General features: G+C 38.6%; 1 protein-coding gene across 2 annotated transcripts in view; it reads right to left on the bottom strand.

The window, feature by feature from the left end:
* Positions 1–4,742: 4,742 nt before the first annotated feature.
* abca4b (ATP-binding cassette, sub-family A (ABC1), member 4b) overlaps positions 4,743–18,477 on the bottom strand; it is a 44,887-nt gene continuing 31,152 nt past the window's right edge. For both annotated transcript variants that reach the window (XM_014334336.2, XM_005924629.3), the window contains 21 exons: positions 18,210–18,334; positions 18,006–18,104; positions 16,828–17,109; positions 16,563–16,595; positions 16,322–16,427; positions 16,157–16,231; positions 15,701–15,870; positions 14,028–14,205; positions 13,790–13,905; positions 13,441–13,588; positions 10,746–10,869; positions 9,844–9,973; positions 9,584–9,704; positions 8,826–8,888; positions 8,440–8,546; positions 7,604–7,745; positions 7,181–7,315; positions 6,785–6,888; positions 6,493–6,585; positions 6,103–6,352; positions 4,743–5,646 (listed from right to left, as the gene is read on the bottom strand). In XM_014334336.2, the coding sequence (XP_014189822.1) occupies positions 5,530–5,646; positions 6,103–6,352; positions 6,493–6,585; positions 6,785–6,888; positions 7,181–7,315; positions 7,604–7,745; positions 8,440–8,546; positions 8,826–8,888; positions 9,584–9,704; positions 9,844–9,973; positions 10,746–10,869; positions 13,441–13,588; positions 13,790–13,905; positions 14,028–14,205; positions 15,701–15,870; positions 16,157–16,231; positions 16,322–16,427; positions 16,563–16,595; positions 16,828–17,109; positions 18,006–18,104; positions 18,210–18,334 (2,718 nt within the window). In that variant the 3' untranslated portion in view covers positions 4,743–5,529. The remainder of the gene's footprint in view (positions 5,647–6,102; positions 6,353–6,492; positions 6,586–6,784; positions 6,889–7,180; positions 7,316–7,603; positions 7,746–8,439; positions 8,547–8,825; positions 8,889–9,583; positions 9,705–9,843; positions 9,974–10,745; positions 10,870–13,440; positions 13,589–13,789; positions 13,906–14,027; positions 14,206–15,700; positions 15,871–16,156; positions 16,232–16,321; positions 16,428–16,562; positions 16,596–16,827; positions 17,110–18,005; positions 18,105–18,209; positions 18,335–18,477) is intronic.

The raw sequence follows: 18,477 nt of genomic DNA, 5'->3' as shown, positions 1-18,477 counted from the left end.
TGTGTAAGTTGTGAAATACTTTTTGATTCAAAGGTAAAGACCTTGTGTTTGAGAGCAGCTGAGATATCTGAGACATCACCTGGATTACCACCTAAAGCTGATGATCACTCAGTTTAAGGAATGAAGGCAATGAAAATGCCACTGGATGTGTAAATGCTGACAAACACGGAGTATGTAGAGTCAGATGAAAACTGTTGAAATGTCAGCTATGGAGTAAATGATAAATACAACTGACATGTCGGTGAGCAAAATAAAATATACTGTCAAATCCAAAAATGCAACACCTGACATTTTATCCACTTACTTTAGGTATAGATGGTCAACCAAGTGTTGCAACACTATATCTGTTATATATGCAAATCCCGCATACCAACCAAGAAGAAGGTGGAAAAGAAAAAGAAGACAAAAACTTTGCAGAGCTGAGTGAACATAATTGAAATCATTCCAAGATTGCAAAATGTTTCAATATTGTCTTTGCTTTCCATACTTTTCATCAGTCACACAGCAACGTCTACATGTCAGAGGATGGTGCTGCTCAACACTTACAGATAGTTGCTATCATATATACACTGTTTAAAAATGGTAAAGGAACACTTTGAAAGCAAATTAAAAGAGTGGGAAAAATTGGAAGATGCTAATCCAAAAAAGAGGGGGAGAAAAAGAAAAACTAGTCAGTAAAACTAACTAAGGTCCTTTTGTCCACAGAAATCAAGCCAACTATTTCCTCCTGTAGGAAACTGGATCAGGTGAGTCAATCCCAGACTCTTGCAGTCCACGCGACAAAGTATTCTTGGGGAAGATACCCCACATTGCCCCCATTGCATTTATGTGAATATCAGAATGTGCTTAGGCATAGACAAAAGTGCTACAGGAATATTTGTGTGTAGGAATTACTCACTTGTAGTAGAAAGTGTGGAATTTGAGTGGAAAGGTGCTGTATAAGTATCAGTCCAATGTCTGGCTCTCCTTTTCCAATTCCTAACTCTCTCACATAATAAAAATAATGTTCACCAACTTCAATACACAATTTTCATCAGCTTAACCTCAGACGGAAGCGCCGTCTTTCATCCAGAAGTTTATTCACTCCCCTCTCTGAACACAGATACACCACTAACCTTCTCCGAGTCCATCCTTCAACTATGCTCCCAATTAAACTTGTGACACAAAATATCTGCCGCTCTGACCCCCAAGTTTAAAAAAAAGAAAGAAAGAAAAGATTAAAAAATAGCATTAAACTCAAAAGGACCCCTTGTCCACTGCATGCAGTGAGACATGACTTAAGCTTTGCATGCAAATTACAAATCATCAATGGATCACTAAAATCTGCTTACTAAAACAATCTGAATGCATGCAGAAGAGATTTAAACACTCTTTCCTACACCTTCTATAATCCTAATGGTCACTGTGGCACATTTGAAAACGTCCATTTCATTTCAGGTCCACAGCAGCAGCATGTAACAGCATGTAACAGTGGCTTCTCTTGCTCTTAACTTTCTCAGCGTATCCACTGAAGTGGCAAAGCTCCCTAAGACCCACAGCAGCCACAATACTCACTTTTCCACAGGCACAGTAACACCCCCTATGACTAGTTAACTAACATTTCAAATTGTTGTTGAGCCCTTTTTCATTTAAAGTGCGTGAGTGCTCCTGATTGCATCACACCGCAGGCAGCTTGAACATCTAAAGATGCCATTTCTACATGCTTTAATGATGCTGTTTGAAAAGGTCTTGATAAGTTCGTCACTGTGTATTTGTCTGACACCAAAGGGTGTCAAAGAGAAATCAGTATCAGATAGTAAGCCTTGTCAGATTTGTGTATTTATTACCATGGCGTGTTTCACACAAGAGTATTTATCTTTGTTGCAGAAAATCTTGCGTGGCTGCTGGTGCACATACACAACACTTTGCAAGAATATCTGATAATCAGATGTAAGCATCACATGGATTAAGAGATTTTTTACTGGAAATAACAGGAAACCTCTTTTTCAAGGGCTTGAAAGACTATTAAATTCCAGTTATGGGCAATTGGCTGACAGGCATGATGGAAAAGAGACAAATTAAAACAAGCATCAAGAAGTTTGACATTAACAACAGTTCCAGTAGAGTGATTTTCTTTCCACAAGATCAGAAAAAAGGGCTTTAAATAAGAGAACAACTATGGCATGACCTAATGGTTAATCTGATCACAAAAGAGGACATTTCAATTATGTAACATGTTTAATTTCTTGTAACTCAGTATAATGCTCTCAATTCAATATGCTGCTATGGAAAATACAGTATTTGCTACTACATCATATGAAAAAAAAATTTGTGAAACACAGTTTATGTCACCCAACATGACAGAAAGAGGCGTCTGTGACAGATTGGAAAACTGTACCCTGTCTCTTGGCCTGTGACAGCTGGGATAAGATGATAAGATAAGATTTCTGGTCTTGAGTTGCAGTGTAAAAAAATAAAGATAAATGAATAAAATGAAAGTTAAAATGTAATAATACAGGTTTAAGTTTTCCACACTGTTCTGTATATTCAAAATGTGGCTTCTTGATTCAGCTGCACTGAAGATAATCTCAGTGTTTAAGTTGGCCTCATTCAGGATTCAACAACAGGCATCCAGACATTATTCACAGCGCTTCATTTGATCCATATGTTGTCATATTAACACCTTGTTCTAAAATTCTTTTTTTTTTTACCTTGAAAGTCTACACACAATACCTCACCATGACAAAGTGAAAACATTTTAGCTTGAAATTCTCTGCAAATTTGTAAAACATAAGATAAGATAAGACTTTATTGATCCCACGGTGGGAAAATTCTTACGTTACCTCAGCTCAGGTACTGATAGCAGAAGGAAAATACAAACAAATATAAAATAAGTAAGATAATACACTATACAACGGTGGCATACACGGTATGTGATTATGGATATGGTTGTGGAAATATGCAAGACATAAATTTAACTATTCTACCACTACTATTCCAATGTAAGTAATAGATATCTATAAGTATAGACATAAAGAAGTAAAATGTAACATGTACATAAGTATTCACAGCCTTTGCTCAGTACTTCCTTGAAGCACCTTTGGTACCAATTACTGCCTCAGGTCTTTTTGAGTGTGATGCTACGAGCTTGGCATTCCTATTTTTGGGCATTTTCTCCCATTCTTCTTTACAGAACCTCATGAACTCCATCAAGTTTGATGGGTGGCTTTGGTACACAGCCATTATCAGATCTGTCCAGAGAGTCGTGCTGAAGTTACTCCTTTGTTATCTTGGCTGGCTGCTTAGAGTCATTGTCCTGTTTGAAGATGAACCTTTGTCCCAGTTCAAGGTCCTGAGCACTCTGCACTTTCATCAAGAATATATCTGTATATTGCTACATTCATCTTTGCCTTGAGCCTAACTAAGGGCTTTCAACCCCAATCGCTCAGCCTTAGTTCTGGGAAGAGTCCTGGGGTTCCAAAATGTGGTTCCGTGTAAAGATGATGGAGGCCACTGTATCCTTCTGCAGATCTGTACGTCAAAATAATCTTGTCTCTGATGTACAGACAATTGTCTGTAGACAGTATTGAACTTCATGGCCTGGTTTGTGCTTTGACATGCACTGTGAACTATCTTATGTCGACAGATATGTGCTTTTCTAAATTTTGTCAAGTCACCTGACTTTCCCACAGGTGTACTCCAATCAGGTTGTAGGAACATCTGACAGATGATCATTTGTCATTTTATGTCTTTTATTTGTAATATCCATCCATACATCCATTCAGGGTTGCAGGGGGGGCTGGAGCAGATCTCAGCTACCATAGGGTGAAAGGCAGAGTACACCATGGACAGGTTGCCAGTCTGCTGCAGGCCTAACACAGAGACATTTGCACTCGAATCCACACCTATGGACAATTTAGAATCACCAATTAACCTAACCCCACTAGGTGCATGTCTTTAGACTGCAAACATGGGGAGAATCTGCAAACTGCACACACAAAGGCCCCGGCCAGATGGTGGATTTTAACCCAGGATCTTCTTACTGTGAGACAGTACTAACCATCGTACTGTATTTGCAAGAATTTCAAGGAAACGTTTTTTCCCCACTTTGTCATTATGGGCTATTGTATGTAGAATTTTGAAGTGAAAAATGAATTGAATCCATTTTGGAATAAGGCTATAACATCATTAAATGTGGAACAAGTGAAGTTCTGTGAATACTTTCCGGACGCACTGTTGATGCATGACTTGTTTGCTCTCCCACAGCGTGCTACTCATGCTCATCAGCCTCATCCAGATGACCATATGGGCAGAGAGTGAGCATCAGATCCCCACCAGAGAATTCATTAGCAGCCTTGAAATTGCACAGTGCCATCATCCTTCTGTTTCTTTGAGGTAGCCAATGGAATTCAGACTTATGGGCAGCCTGAGGCAATGACACCACCACTCACTGAAGGAGAACAGTAATTGGACTATGTGTCAGAAAAATCCAGGTTGTGACAAGCCACTCAGCACAGTGTCGCCTTGGCCCCCGATGCAAAGCCGTCTCGTAGCCACTGACTCAACTGATCTGCGTAGTTGCTTCCTTAGCTTTAGAATGGAGGTCAGTGGAGTCACTGTAGGTCAGCAATGTGAAAAGCCTTTCAGTTCCTCTTTTTGAGCATCCCACCATAACACCAAGGAGCTTTGAAAGAAGCACGGGAAGGCTGAAATATTTAATAGGAAATACAGCACTTCACATTTACATTACACCACACTTCATATATAGCTCATGAAACTCCTTTATTTGTGACTGATGGAAGTGCGAATCAGCTAGAAGGGACTGCACAGAGCATGTGGAAAGCATGTTAAACAGATGTCAGTTGCAAAATAGATTCCCTCTTCAGCCTTGCTATGCTTCTTTATACGTTTTTTTTTTCCAAGAGGAAAACATTGTGCTATTTGACAAAGCACGTAGATGTAAAAGACAGCAGAAAATAGTAATAAAATTACAACAAAAAAATACTGACAAGAACAGAATCAATCGTAAACATGTTTTGCATTTAGACAGTTCAACAATACATAGCATGAGTCTTCATTTAAATATTATATATAAAAGTGACAGGTGTTCATTATAATAGACAATAAAAATAATGCTTAACAGGGTATTTGTTAGTGTATTCATTAAACATACAATATGTACACTTTTATACAAGCCAGTCAGTCTAAGCAGAAAAAACTCAATTTTTTCCAGAAGAATCTTGTGTTTAGCTTGAAGTTTAAAGTAATTCGGAAAGTGTCAGGTCAAAGCAATGTGTCAGACATTATTGATTTTTAAAAGTTATATAAGATGACTCTCCACTTGCAGACAAGAGCTTGTCAAGTTTGATTGTAGCTCGAGAAGCAAACTCTTCCACGGGTCAGTTTGGCAGGGAGCTGGTCACATTCACCTCTACTCTAAAAAAAAAAACAGCTGGCTAGCAAAACATTTAAAGTTGTTGAATTTCGGTGTGTGGCTTTACAGTATATTACTGCCCTGCGGAGTAACGCCTCTACATTTGCATGACTTTTTCATGTTTTCCTCTTAACCGGTGAGACCTTGATGTCTTTTCTTCCACCTGCCGTTCGTCTGTGTAGCGTTAACTCCTCGTCCTCTCCGGCCTGTTGCTTAGCAAAGTTGACAAACACCTGAAAAACCGAAAGTGCGCCAACATTTTAATGCAAGTGATAAATTATAATGCATAGGATTGAATCATAATTTATTTATATCCAGCTCTACATAAGTGATATTTAAATGTCAGGCTTACAACAGCAGTTATTAGCAGATTATGAATATATTTATCAACAACTATAATCTCTCCTATGGAGGGGAAGATGTGTGTACACAATGGTGTTTAAATAAACCATGCTATTATATGAAATATGTTTTCATAAGAGTTCTAGCTGTTCATGGTAAAACTCCATTACATGCATAATATGTTTAGTTATTTATGTACTCTTTATAAATGACAAAAATTGCAACCTAAAGATTGAATATTTTCATCTATGACAAAAACTGACAGTTATTGCCTCCTTGTCATGGGACAAATACCCTTCCGTTTTATTAACACAGTGTCATTTCTCATTGTTGTATGTCATCCAAACCTGATCCAGTGTTGTCTGGGAAACAGAGTAGTCTTCGATGCTGAGCCTGTCTTTATTGGCCACCACCAGCTGAAATATCCTTGCTAGGGAGGATGAGGCGATCTCGTACTGCAGCGTGTTGTAGTGCTTCTCCCGCTGAACACAGCCAGGGAAACTGGTCTCCATAAAGCTCTCGACAGGCTCCAGCTCTGGGGACAAGCCTGCTTTAGCTGGCTTGATTTTCATTGTGACCACGTAGCCATCACCAAATCTAAATGAAGGAAACAGCATCAAAACATTCAACATGTTTCCTTATGTGCTCTTATCATTAGTTGATATTAGCTAGAAAATGCCACTGTGACTAAATGACCACTTATATATTTAAATAGTAACAGTCAAAATATGTCTTACTTGTATTTGAGATGCTGAATGGTACCCAGACACTTGAAGGTTCCATTGACCATGATGGCCAGTCGAGTGCACAGAGCCTCACACTCCTCCATGCTGGTAAAAAAACAACAATAATCCATCTTTATTTTTACTGCTGCTGTTTCATGTTTGAGCAATGCATCATCATTTCATGGACCTCTGTGGCAAAATCAAGTGAATGCAAATGTAGCCATGATTTCATCAACAGTTAACCGTTTGGTCAGCTGGTGCAGCAAATGTGTCCAGAGGATTTTAATTTCATTATTAGGCGAACCTGTGTGACGTTAGCACCACGGCCCTGCCATCCCGAATCACACTCATGATGGCATTCCACAGGAAGCGTCGAGAGTGGGGATCCATCCCTGTCGTGGGTTCGTCCTAAACGCACAGAGCCAGAAACAGCCAACTTGAATGTCTGAGCACATAATTCCATGCAAACAGAGACCAAAACCTTTTCTTTATCAGCATATGGCAAAGATCTCAGATTTATGCCAATTTGAACTGATCTGCACAGTTGCTTGCCAGTGTATAAAACATTCGAGGCCAGGCTTGACTGAACCCATATGGCTTCCCATCTGGATTCATAGAGCATTTCATTGATAAATCCCTGCATAAAAATTTAAAATCCCAAACAATGGGCTCATGAGCTTTTCGTCACTGGCTAACTCACCAGCAGCACCAGGGCCGGGCAACCAATCATTGCAATAGCTGTGGAGAGTTTGCGTTTGTTGCCTCCGCTGTAAGTCCCCGCACAGCGGCCTGCATATTCTGACAGACCCAGCTTCTGAATGCCCCACTCTGCAACCTAGATGGAGAAAAAGATTCATCTTTAGTGGCTACTTGAATCCAAAACAGTGATCTTTTATAATGGACAACCCACCCGTTAAGATAGCATTTCATAAAATATCATAAAATGCATGAGCAAAATTAGTACAGAAAAGAAGAATGGGCAAATATTTTAAAAAAAGAGAACAAAACCATTATGAACAAAGCAGATTTCTACTGCTTTGCTGAACTAAAGTGTCACTGGACTAGCCGAGTGAAAAACATCCTTAGCCTGTTCGATATGTAAAGCAGCTGGAGTCCAACTCACTCTGGGGATCTCTGACTCGGGCACCCCTCTGAGACGAGCGTAAAGGTAGAGATGTTCCCTGCCAGTAAGAAGCTCATCGATGGCATCAAACTGAGGGCAGTAGCCCATGTTCTGGTGCACATCCAGAATCTCTGTCAAGATGCTACAAAACAGGACAAACAATGCAATTCAGTGCAGTGGGCTGACGGAGCACCTAACATGGTAGGAATAACAAAACATCAATCAATTCCAGAAGGGACAGATCTATAGTGATTATTTAAGAAAGCTATCTGAAGAAGCTCAGAAGCTGATTCCTCTCAATAGAAAGGGACTAAAACATTGCTTACCTAATCTTTATGTCAAGTGTATTTAATTTAATGCCCATATTTGTCATACAATAATTACTATCATTTGACACATCGGTGCTTCACATTCTTTGAATCCCTAGATTTTTGTTCAAAGACATTTTCCACTTAACTGAGCAGGTATTCTGAGGGGAAAACTGTGAATTTTCAAATAACTGGCATGAAACTCCTTGACAAAATGAGAATTTAGACTTTGAAATCTAATTGTTATTCAAGCCCTCCTAGGCTGCGTTTTTTCCCCAATCAGAGTATCACAGTGATGAGTTTAATAGTCTGATGGTGTTAACACACAGGTAATGTCAGGTTGACCTTCTCGTATTCAAACTGTCTTATTCAGTGAACTGTTTCTGGTTTTCACTCATCTGGAACTGTGTGCAGGATAAACTAAGAGCAAAGTTTTCTATTTTTTGAATAAATTCCATCCGATGCAGGCCTGAACAGATTTTGTGTTCTGTTATCCAGGGACCATTTTTTTGAATAAACTTTATGTACCTGTAACCAGCCACAGAAGCCTCTCCAGAGGTGACATCAGTGTCACCAGTTAGCATTTTGAAGGTTGTCGTCTTCCCAGCTCCATTTACTCCCAAGAGACCAAAGCACTAACAGGAAAAAACGCAAACAGGCTTATGAATGCACTTAAATAAACTCCCATTTATATAGAATGAAACTCATATTCCATCACATTCGATCAAGCTTGATTAGACTAACTAGAAGAGATAAATATAGAACTGCAAATTGCGAGGCGTGTTACCATGCCGCTGTAATGCTCTAATGCCAAATCAGTTTGTCAGTTTATTTGAAGAGATGCAGAAAGAGAAAACTGACAGCAAATAGAAAAGAGTAGTAGGTCTCAATATAAATGTCCTCAGTGACTTTACCTCTCCTGCAGGGACTCCCACACAAATCCGGTCCACAGCTGCCCTCTTCCTGCCCACATACGTCTGTGCAGAGAAGGCAGGGAGACATTTAAGTTGTGTAGTGCTGCTCGAACAATAAGAATTTATGTTTAAAAAAGGTGGTGGATTTTTTGGGAAAATAGTTAAATTCATGTTTAGCACTGCATTAAGTGTGCTATCCAGTATTTATTAAGAAAAGTTCTATGATTCTGGTATGGGGAAAGCACTCTCGCGTTACTTGAGACACAAACAAAAACAAAACAACTCCCAGCTTCTTTCCTGCTCCGTCTCCATAGAGGGATTTACTTATGTTATTTATGGGCTGTTTTGCATTATAATTTGAATTTCACAACTTTTATTTCTTTTTCAGATACTTGCACGATGAGACCTGTAGCTGGTAGAAACATTGCTAATGAAATTAAAGGGAGCTGTAATTCCAATGTGTGGCGACCTTTTCTGTATTCAGTACTTATCCCACTGGAGTTTTTCTGAATGTTCCCACGAATACTAACCTTTAGTGCCTTCCCCTCTGTTTTTAATTTTTCATTTAACTGGATGCTGATGTGAATACAAATGAAAGGATGTCTGGAAATAAATTTAATTCTGAAACTGAAAATGAAATTAACAAAACTGGCCTGGAAGAAACCTTGAAACTTCTATTTCATACAGTCTTATAATCCAAAATGCGCAATGAAATATCACAATAAATATGAAATTAGTCGTTTGATTAAAATGTATACCTTAGAGAGTTCCCTGATCTGCAGAATGTCAGCCTTGTTCCCTCCATCGTAAATCCTCTGCCTCTCTGCTGCAACATCATCATCCTCATCTTGTGCAGGACTCTGCTTGTAGTCTGACAACCTGGGAGGTTTGGAAAAAAATCATCAGCACTGAAGCTTCTAGTGCAAAAGAGCTCCTCTGCTCTAAATTCTAACCCTATGGTTAAGTTACTGTTGTTTATTTAAATTTTAAGCTAGTGTGTTTTTAGCTGTGTTCTTACCAGTGGTCCAGGAAGAATCTGTACTGGATCAGAAGATTAAGAATAAAATAAACAAAGCCTTCCACTGCCATGAAAGAAATATTTTTTCCCACAAAGTCCCATCGGAAAGGGTCCAATGTGTAATCTTCACCTGGAAACAGACGAGGTCCAAACTCAAACTTTACTACAATTTTCAGTGAGTGAAAGGGTACTTCATGCATAGACAGTACAGATGGTACAACACTACGCTTAATCTAGCCTAGAAGATCTACATGTCATGGTCCTGGATCGGTGACCCAGCGTTTTGTTGTTGTTATTGTTATTATTATTGTTATTATTATCTCATGTATTCTGATTATGTATTTGGGGTTGGATGTTTCAGTTCTTTGGTTATGGTTTATGCTCCCGGTCAGTTTCGTGTTCTTTGTTCCGTCAGTGTATACTTCCTGTTTTACTTTGTAGATCCATGTGTGACTTCACTGTGTTCAGCTTGTGTCTTCCTATCATTATGTGAATTAGGATCAGCTGTGCTTCCCTCCTATGGTCATGTCATCTGTGTAACTCTGTGTCTCTCTGCCTGGTTCATCACTCCGTGTTCTTATGGTTTCAGGTTAGTTCTTTGGTTTTCCCCAGTTTAGCTTTTGTTAACTCCCCATTCTGCTCTTCCTGTTTTTGCCACTTTGTCACTCGTGTAAATAGTTCACTCGCATCACATTCTATGCCTGCATCTTGGGTCCTCCTTCTCAACACCACACGTCTGCTACCCCAGCCATGACACTACAGTGTGGTATTAAGAGTACAAACTACTAGAAAATACAAGAACCCAAATTAGCAATTTTGTAAAAATTTGCTTGAATATTTTCACAAATCACACAGTATGAAATTTTATCAGCTAAAATGATGGATAGGTACACAGTACATACCAAAGCGGGCATACACGTCAGTAACAGCCTGGTTCATGGCCATGTCTATCAGCCCCCGTCCCAGGCAGAAGTGAGGGAACACCAGCAGGACTTTCTTCAGCCCCTCATTGAACACGAGCAAAGACTGGCCACACAAAAACACACATATACACATTGAGTTTAAGTTACCTCAAGCATCTAAATATAAAAATATATCACATAATTGCAACATCTTTTCTAAAAAATGTTGAAATGCATCAGATGTTCTAAGAATGAACAGCTCATATACATGACCAGGAAATGCAAATATTCTACTTTGGTTTTGAGGGAAAGTTGAGGACCTAAAATATATTCATCCACTTATCCAGGTCATGGGGGCAGAACTGTCCAGGCCTCCCTCTCCTCAGTCATTTCCTCCAGCTTTTCAAGCCAAGAGACATCTCTCTAGCATGTCCTGTGTCTATTCTAGGTTCTCCTCCCAAAACACCTCATATAAGTGATAATCAGCTGACATTTCACCCTCTTTTCACCTGAGTTCACACAACATACAGCCAGAGATTGATGATTACAAAATCGATCATCTATCCTGGTTTCAAGTGCACTTCCGAACAGTGGAATCCACAGATGGGGTACAAAGAAGGCCCAATAAGGTCCACAAGCTAAGGTCTGGCTGCCACTCTTCCAGGCCGAGGTTCTGGTATCCATAGTCCAGGTGAGGTTCATTTGTTTCTTTTTTCTGTCTTTCTAGGGGTTGTCTGAATTGCTAGGTCTGCGCCTGGACCAATTTAACTTGGGAGACATAACCAGGGGCTCCCAAATCAAATTGGTATAAACATAGTTTCTCCTTGTTAAACTTTAAAAAGTTGCTGAAATTTTCTTCAAAGTAGACCCACCACCCAGTCATGCTTGACACTGGAGCAGATGTCTTTTCTTATGTTAATTGCACATTTGATATAAGAACAGCCTTCCTCAGCTGTTTCCTATTTTTCTCCCAAAGAACAAGACTCTAGAAATTAAGAAAGCGATACTTCTTTTCAGCTGAAATAAAACCTCTTTCTTTCCAGTGATCATTTTTATGTCTTGCTTCGCCTACACAGATAAGTCTAAAATATAGCAATTAATTTTTTAATGGGTTTTAAATGTATTCATGTATAAAGCAAACAGTTTTTTCACCATAGAAATGCACAAATTCTCTGAAATCCTTGGAAATATCAGGCAACAAAAATATAGCCCATTTGACCTTCAGCTTCTCTCATGACTCATATGTCATGAGAGAAGCTGTGTACAGATGTGCATTGGACAGAACCATCTGGAGGGAAGGACAATCTCCATTTTCTTTTTCTTCTTTTTTTTGAGCAGGCAGTCACCTGTCACGATGAGAGCACATCTGCACATATGTGCCCTTTCCCTCCAACTTCAGTTTCCTTCTGCTTCTCTTTTTCCTTTATTTTCCACTTGCCAGCATAGGTGTTGGCAGTTGTTGTGGTCGACTTACATGTTCACACCAAACTGTCAATCAGGAGTCTAAAAGCCCTGCAGTTATTAGTTATCCCCTGCCCTGCAGACCAGCAGCTTAACTTCCCTCATGCTTCCCCAGCTGTGCCAAACAATTGATCAGCTTTTGTGTAAGCACCTACTATATAGCTGTTTTATAAAAGAGAAATTCCACTTAACTGCTTCAGTGTAAGGTTTCTAGTGCTCTGCATGCCAGCTGACTGTCACATTGTCCTGACTTAGTATAGATCTGCACCTAATGTGATGAGTAACACCTGTGCTTTCCTGCTATGCTAAAAAGCCATATACTCTCCAACAGCACTCCCCTGACTCTAATCCTAATTCTGATCATTCTGTCCCTGCTGGTAAACATCAGCTGCCATGTGTTCAAATCCTTTGGGGGCAGGAATGTATTCAAAAAATATGGTTAAAAACATATTTTACTCATTCAGCCATCAGGGAGCAAGAATAAAATGACCATAATATTCACTCAGTCATATTACAATACATATAATAATATTATATAGTAGATATTATGACACCATAATATTGCTGTATTATAATATTTTAGAATATAAACAGTCACTGTTACAAAATACTGTTTGGTGACAGTTTTATCACTGTATTGTTTTATGAAAAAGCTTTTGTGTGAGTTTAATAAGGAACATTTGTGTTCTCATGTCTTTCTGCACTCATGTGTTGGTCTGTTCTTGCTCTTCTATTTATCTCCTTTCCCACTGAAGAATTCTGATCCAATCTTACTTCCAATTTTCAAACTCAAATCACCTCAGTCTTTGATCCCCAATCAAACCATCACCTGCCGTTTCATCCAACTCATCCTCCAGTGTCTAGACTTTACAGGTCTTGTCCTATCTTCTTCATTCAGAATCCTGTTTTGCTACTTCATCAAACCACCATCTATTAACTTTTCATGAATTATTCAGTTTATTTCACAAAAATTATATTCTTTGCTTTCAAATGTTCTCTCACTATTGTAAAACATTTGTAATGTTTTATAAATGTATGCGATTCAGCTGTGGCTGCTTCATTCCAAAAGTAATAGCACTGAAAATGTTGCCCTGTAGTTACTGGTGAAGCTGAACTGGAATGTGAGTATAACTGTGCAAATGCAAAACATAATGTAAGATGTAATGATTAATTCAAATAAGCATTAAGTGCAGTGAAATGTTAGAAGGCTACATGATTTTTAATCAGTACATACCCGATTGTTTTCAAACAGCTCCAGGATGAAAGTGATGGCACTGCTGTTGATGCCTATGAACAGGTTGATGCAGGACAGAGACACATATGCTGTACTCGGGATGTTGAATATATAGGACAAGGGATACATCATGGGTGTCACTGACCACCTAAAGGCAAGAGATTAAAAGACAAAAACCAACATATTTTTAAAAATTCTCAATTTAAAATATTTTTTTCTTTGTTTGTACTTTTAATTTTAACTTTTCTATTAACTTTTTGTCAATTATTTAGTTATTCGGTTATTGTCTTGTTATACCATAGCAACAGAACAACAAAACCGAACCAAATTAAAGTAAACAACAGCTTACCCATAGAGCAAAAGGAGTGCTATTAGTGCTGGCAGGTTGGATGGTGATGTGTAACACTTTTTGTCAAAAGCCATGAAAATGCCAACTACCATTGCAGAGCTGAGAGTGTAGTTCATCTAGATAAACATGAAGAGTGAGTAAGAAGACAGAAATCCAATATTATGAAAAATAGCTCTGATATAGGATATATTAACATACAGTTATTACATTTCACTTAAGCCAGTCTAGCTTCACTTACCATGTCCCAAAAGAAGTTGGACACCCAGTAAACTACAGGGCTGACCCCACTGACGAACTGCAGGTGCTTGGCTTTGGTCACGCGCTCCTGTATGAGGTAGAGGACGAAGCTAGCAGGGATGAAGGACATGGCGAAAATAACACAGATTGCCACCACGGCATCGACTGAAGTGGTCAGCCTGATGGAGGAAGCAGATGAAGTCAGTTCTATATATTCTGGGGTTTGTTATTAAGAGACTAAAAACAATGCTGAATCCATGCTAAGTCACAAATGGTTTGAGGCTTTAGGTTTTCTCAGAATTAATAATGAGATAATTAAAAATAAAAGCATTTTTTGGCCATAAATATATCTCTATAGTACTGTGCCAAAGTCTTGAGCCACACCACATTTCTCCTTTTTTCTGGAGAAGTGGAGGATGATTTTTGAATCTTTGGGATTCAACTTATTGGTGCAACAATATGTTTTCATGTCTGTCAAACTCTGTTTTCTTTGGCATTTTTACAGATTGAACTAAAGAAATGGGAACAAATGATGTGTTTTTGTGACAGGCTGCTGGTAACAAAGTGCTAAAAGATACAACTTAAAATTGGTTCTTTGCCAGTTTGTCTGTTATGTGTAAACACAACAATATTCTTTCATCCCTTGAATAAGGTGCATTTTTTATGATTTAATGTTTCATAAGTCAGTGTTAAGTGGTTAAAAAATATATTCCTCTGAAAATAGTCAGTTACAAAGTCTGAACTGAAAATGACTGAAAACGAAAATCTTTCAAAGGTCGTCGGAAAGCTTCAGAACGCATTGCTCAAGATCACTTTTAAAAGAACTTCTGGCTCATTGGAAACAAAATATAAAGAAATGAAAGGTGGCTTGAAACCTTTCACCAGTACTTGAACTTATTAGATATGTTAAGCCTACAGAAAAGACAACCCATGTATATTAAGCTAAATCCAAATAATGTGATAATTCACAGCTTAACATTAGAATCACACACAGTAACTTGCGCCTTTAGCTTCTGATTGTTCAGTTTCTTTTCATAATAAGAGAAAAATGATAGAACAAAATAAAATTCTGGTCTGTACATATGCATTTTTGCAGTGTCCATCACAACACCTGAACGCTGGACTTCAAAGACTATACGGAAAAAGGTGGATTCAAAATCACTTGTGATTTTTGAAGTCCTATTCTGAAAATATGGACTTGAGCATGTTGGCTTTCACCATGCTGAAACAAGACGTGATGAGTAAGAAGTGAATTTGACGGAGCCTGCCCCTAATCACATCCTGATTTAACGTCCAATTTACACTAATGTGACTAAATTAAATGGCATGATAATTTATAAAATGAAAATGAAATTTGATAAATAAGAAACTGAGACATTAAAGCCACCAGGAAAGTGTTTATAGTCACTAGGTAGTAGTAAATCAAGTGAAAAGCGGGGTCATTAAATATGGTATGTATAATAATATGCTGTATATGCTAGTCATATATAGGCAATCAGTCTTCTTTTTGCATTTCACTTTGTGGATCATTGGAAAAGATTATAGGTTTAAGGCACTTCCCCACAGATTTCTACCTATGTCCATCTTTTATACCCTCTATGGTTGATTTACAGACTACACAAACACATACATTTAAACACAGCTAAAAAAGAAAAAACTACAGTTATTACTCACACAGTGACTTCAGAAAGCTGCTCTTTAGTGAGGTTTAGTGGGTGGTTGATGGCAGTGATCCCGAACTCTACAGGGTTGGCATTTGTGGGTAGGAAGGCTCGCAGAATAGCATTATTAGCCACATTGATGAAGGCCACCATGGCATGCCAGCCTTTGTTATTATACCACACCTGGCAGAGAAGAACAGAACTAATTGAGCACATCTCGCAACTGTGTGATCAGCCTGTTACACAACATAGAGGATCTGCAAATGTAGTCTTCAGAATAAATTTACAAGTGGAAAACATTTAAGCTAACTTACAGGAATCAATCAATGACATGACAGACAATCAGAAAGTGAAAGGTTTGTAAAACACAAGCAAAGTATTAGACTGTCAAACTGCTTGCGTTTACAGTCATTTGTGCCACTTTGCTATTTGTGGAAAAACCCACTCTTCTATCGAGCTGCACACCTACCTTTATATTGAATTCACTTTCCATATATCGTAAGAAAGTGCCAATGTCCCTCAGGGCAAGTCTGCTATAGTAACCCTGCACACAGCAGTTCATTATTATTAATTTTTATTGACTTATTTCAAACTTGCACACTCGATCTGTAAATCATAACACAAGAATAATCACCCCAGTGATGTTGAGCATCCGTCCCAGCTGATGAAAAACGTTCCGGATGTCTTTAGGGTCCACATCCAGGATGGGGAGTTGCCCTCCAACTGACAAACCTCCATATCTGAGGACAGAAGATATCCACTCACATCACAGTTCCTAACATCAGCATGTCTTTAACACATTGCTGTGTCGTTGTAACAAACGACAAAACAAAAATGGGGAAAGAAAATATTAAATAAAGAAATAAAATTGTTACCTTTGTTCATTCACCCAGTACTTGCTCTTCAAACTGTGAAAAGAAATGTAGTTTTCATTGAGGAGAATGATCATTACTATTTGCTATTTGCCTTTCTTTTTTTTTAGCTCTTTGTTTTTTCTTTTGCCTTAAACCTTTTCTCCTTTTAATTTCCTTTAGGACATATTTTCCAGCTCTGTGAGGGTTTTTAACACACTTGTATTTCTTCTTTAAATCCACCTGGTTTTACCTTTTGAGTACAGTTTACAACTACATTCAAACTCACCTAGTTCTAATAAGACTGGGGTAGGTTTTGACCAAGTAGTCAGAGATGTTCCTGTCAGTCAGATCCAGCATTGTGTCTTCCGTTGGCTCCAGTCGCTGGCGAGGGGGCAGACCTCCTGCACCATCTGGACAGATGGGCATCATGGTCAGTTTGTTACTTGTGCTGCACTGGCAGGAAGGTGATGGGTTTCTCTGGTTCCATGCAGGACTTTGTAAGATGTTGCTAACCGCTGGGGAGACATCAGGATACTCCCACTCTGGGGTCCTGTTACTGCAGGGAACTCTGGAGGGAGAGGAGTGAAGAAATTAAACTGCAAAGGTAAAATCACTCATGCGGTAAAGCTACTATCTATGCACTGTATATACTTAGTTGTAGTTTTAACCATCCACTGTATATAATTCAGCCACTGGATTATTCTTTTTTAATGAAGCTTTTTTTGCTTTTTGCAGTTCTCCAATAAATAATTTAAATGAAGTTAAAGCAAGAGTTCAATAAGGTTTTTTTGCTGCCCTAAATTCTTCATTATTTCATTTTTGTCAAAAGTCTAAATTTTAATTTTGCAGCTCTTGTCCACTTTACTTATGCTCTCCAAAACTTTCCTGCTTTTTGAATTCATTGTAATATCTCACTGTGCCTTTCATCCCTCCTCCTCCCTACACCCAGCTCATTCGGACTGTCCTTGGAGTCTCATCCGAAGTCTCCATCAGCCATCTGCTCACTCTATTTCAACGCCAGCAGCATCTAGAGATTGAGTGGTCTAGTCACTACCTCCCACCTTTATTCGGGACTCCCCTGTATAATGCTACTTGTTATTGTACTGAAAAAAAAAGTTCTGTTCTCACTGCTTTTGCTTTTTTTTTTTTTCCTTCCAAACTTCTTGGAGCTGACTGTTATGACTTTGAGTCTTTTGGATTAATAACTCAAAACGGAAGTATGAAGCTTAAAATTAAAGTATTTGACAACAAATTTGATTTTTTTTTTTTAAATGAGTTTAATGTTATTCCAGATCCAGATTCTGCAGATTTGCTTCTATTAAAAATAATACATATGGATACAGTTTAAAGATGTGTTTGTTTGACTATACAGTTTCCTGGCATTGTATGAGCCCTAAGAAAATAGACATCAGTGCTCTAAGATGTAGCAGAAGGAGTGTTGTTATCTCTAGTCATAATGCTCACCCTAGGGGTTCTCCTTCCATGCATCGCGTGCCCAGGCCTGGTGGCTTTAGCAAGCGCTCTATAAAGTGTTTCATTTTGGGGTCATATGGCCTCTCATTGCTAATACAGTGATGAAAAAATACAAAGAAGAAAATTAAATTGGAGAAAAAAGTAAATATCTATCATCCAACATGTAACTGAAAGATTTATCTAAAGCCTTCACACCTGAAGAAGGTGAACTGCTGTCCGTACATCCAGGGGCTCAGAGTGAGACTGGGATATTCTCCAAAAGGAGGGACAATCATGGTGAAGATCAGTGCTATCAAGACAAAACTGGCAGGAAGGACGATCTGGAATCAGACAGTCACAAGCATAATAACAACAGTTTAGAAAATGTTTTGCAAAATAAGCGGACACTTTTGCAGATACATCCAAACAAATTTGGCTCAAAAAATGTTCTCAGTAAACACATTGTATCTGTTAAAACCGTCAA

This window comes from Haplochromis burtoni, unplaced genomic scaffold (assembly GCF_018398535.1).
Source record: "Haplochromis burtoni strain Fernald_Lab_line unplaced genomic scaffold, NCSU_Asbu1 Contig_78, whole genome shotgun sequence".
Lineage (NCBI taxonomy): Eukaryota > Metazoa > Chordata > Actinopteri > Cichliformes > Cichlidae > Haplochromis > Haplochromis burtoni.
Note: the sequence above shows the minus strand (reverse complement) of the source record. Positions and strands in the feature narration are given on the sequence as shown.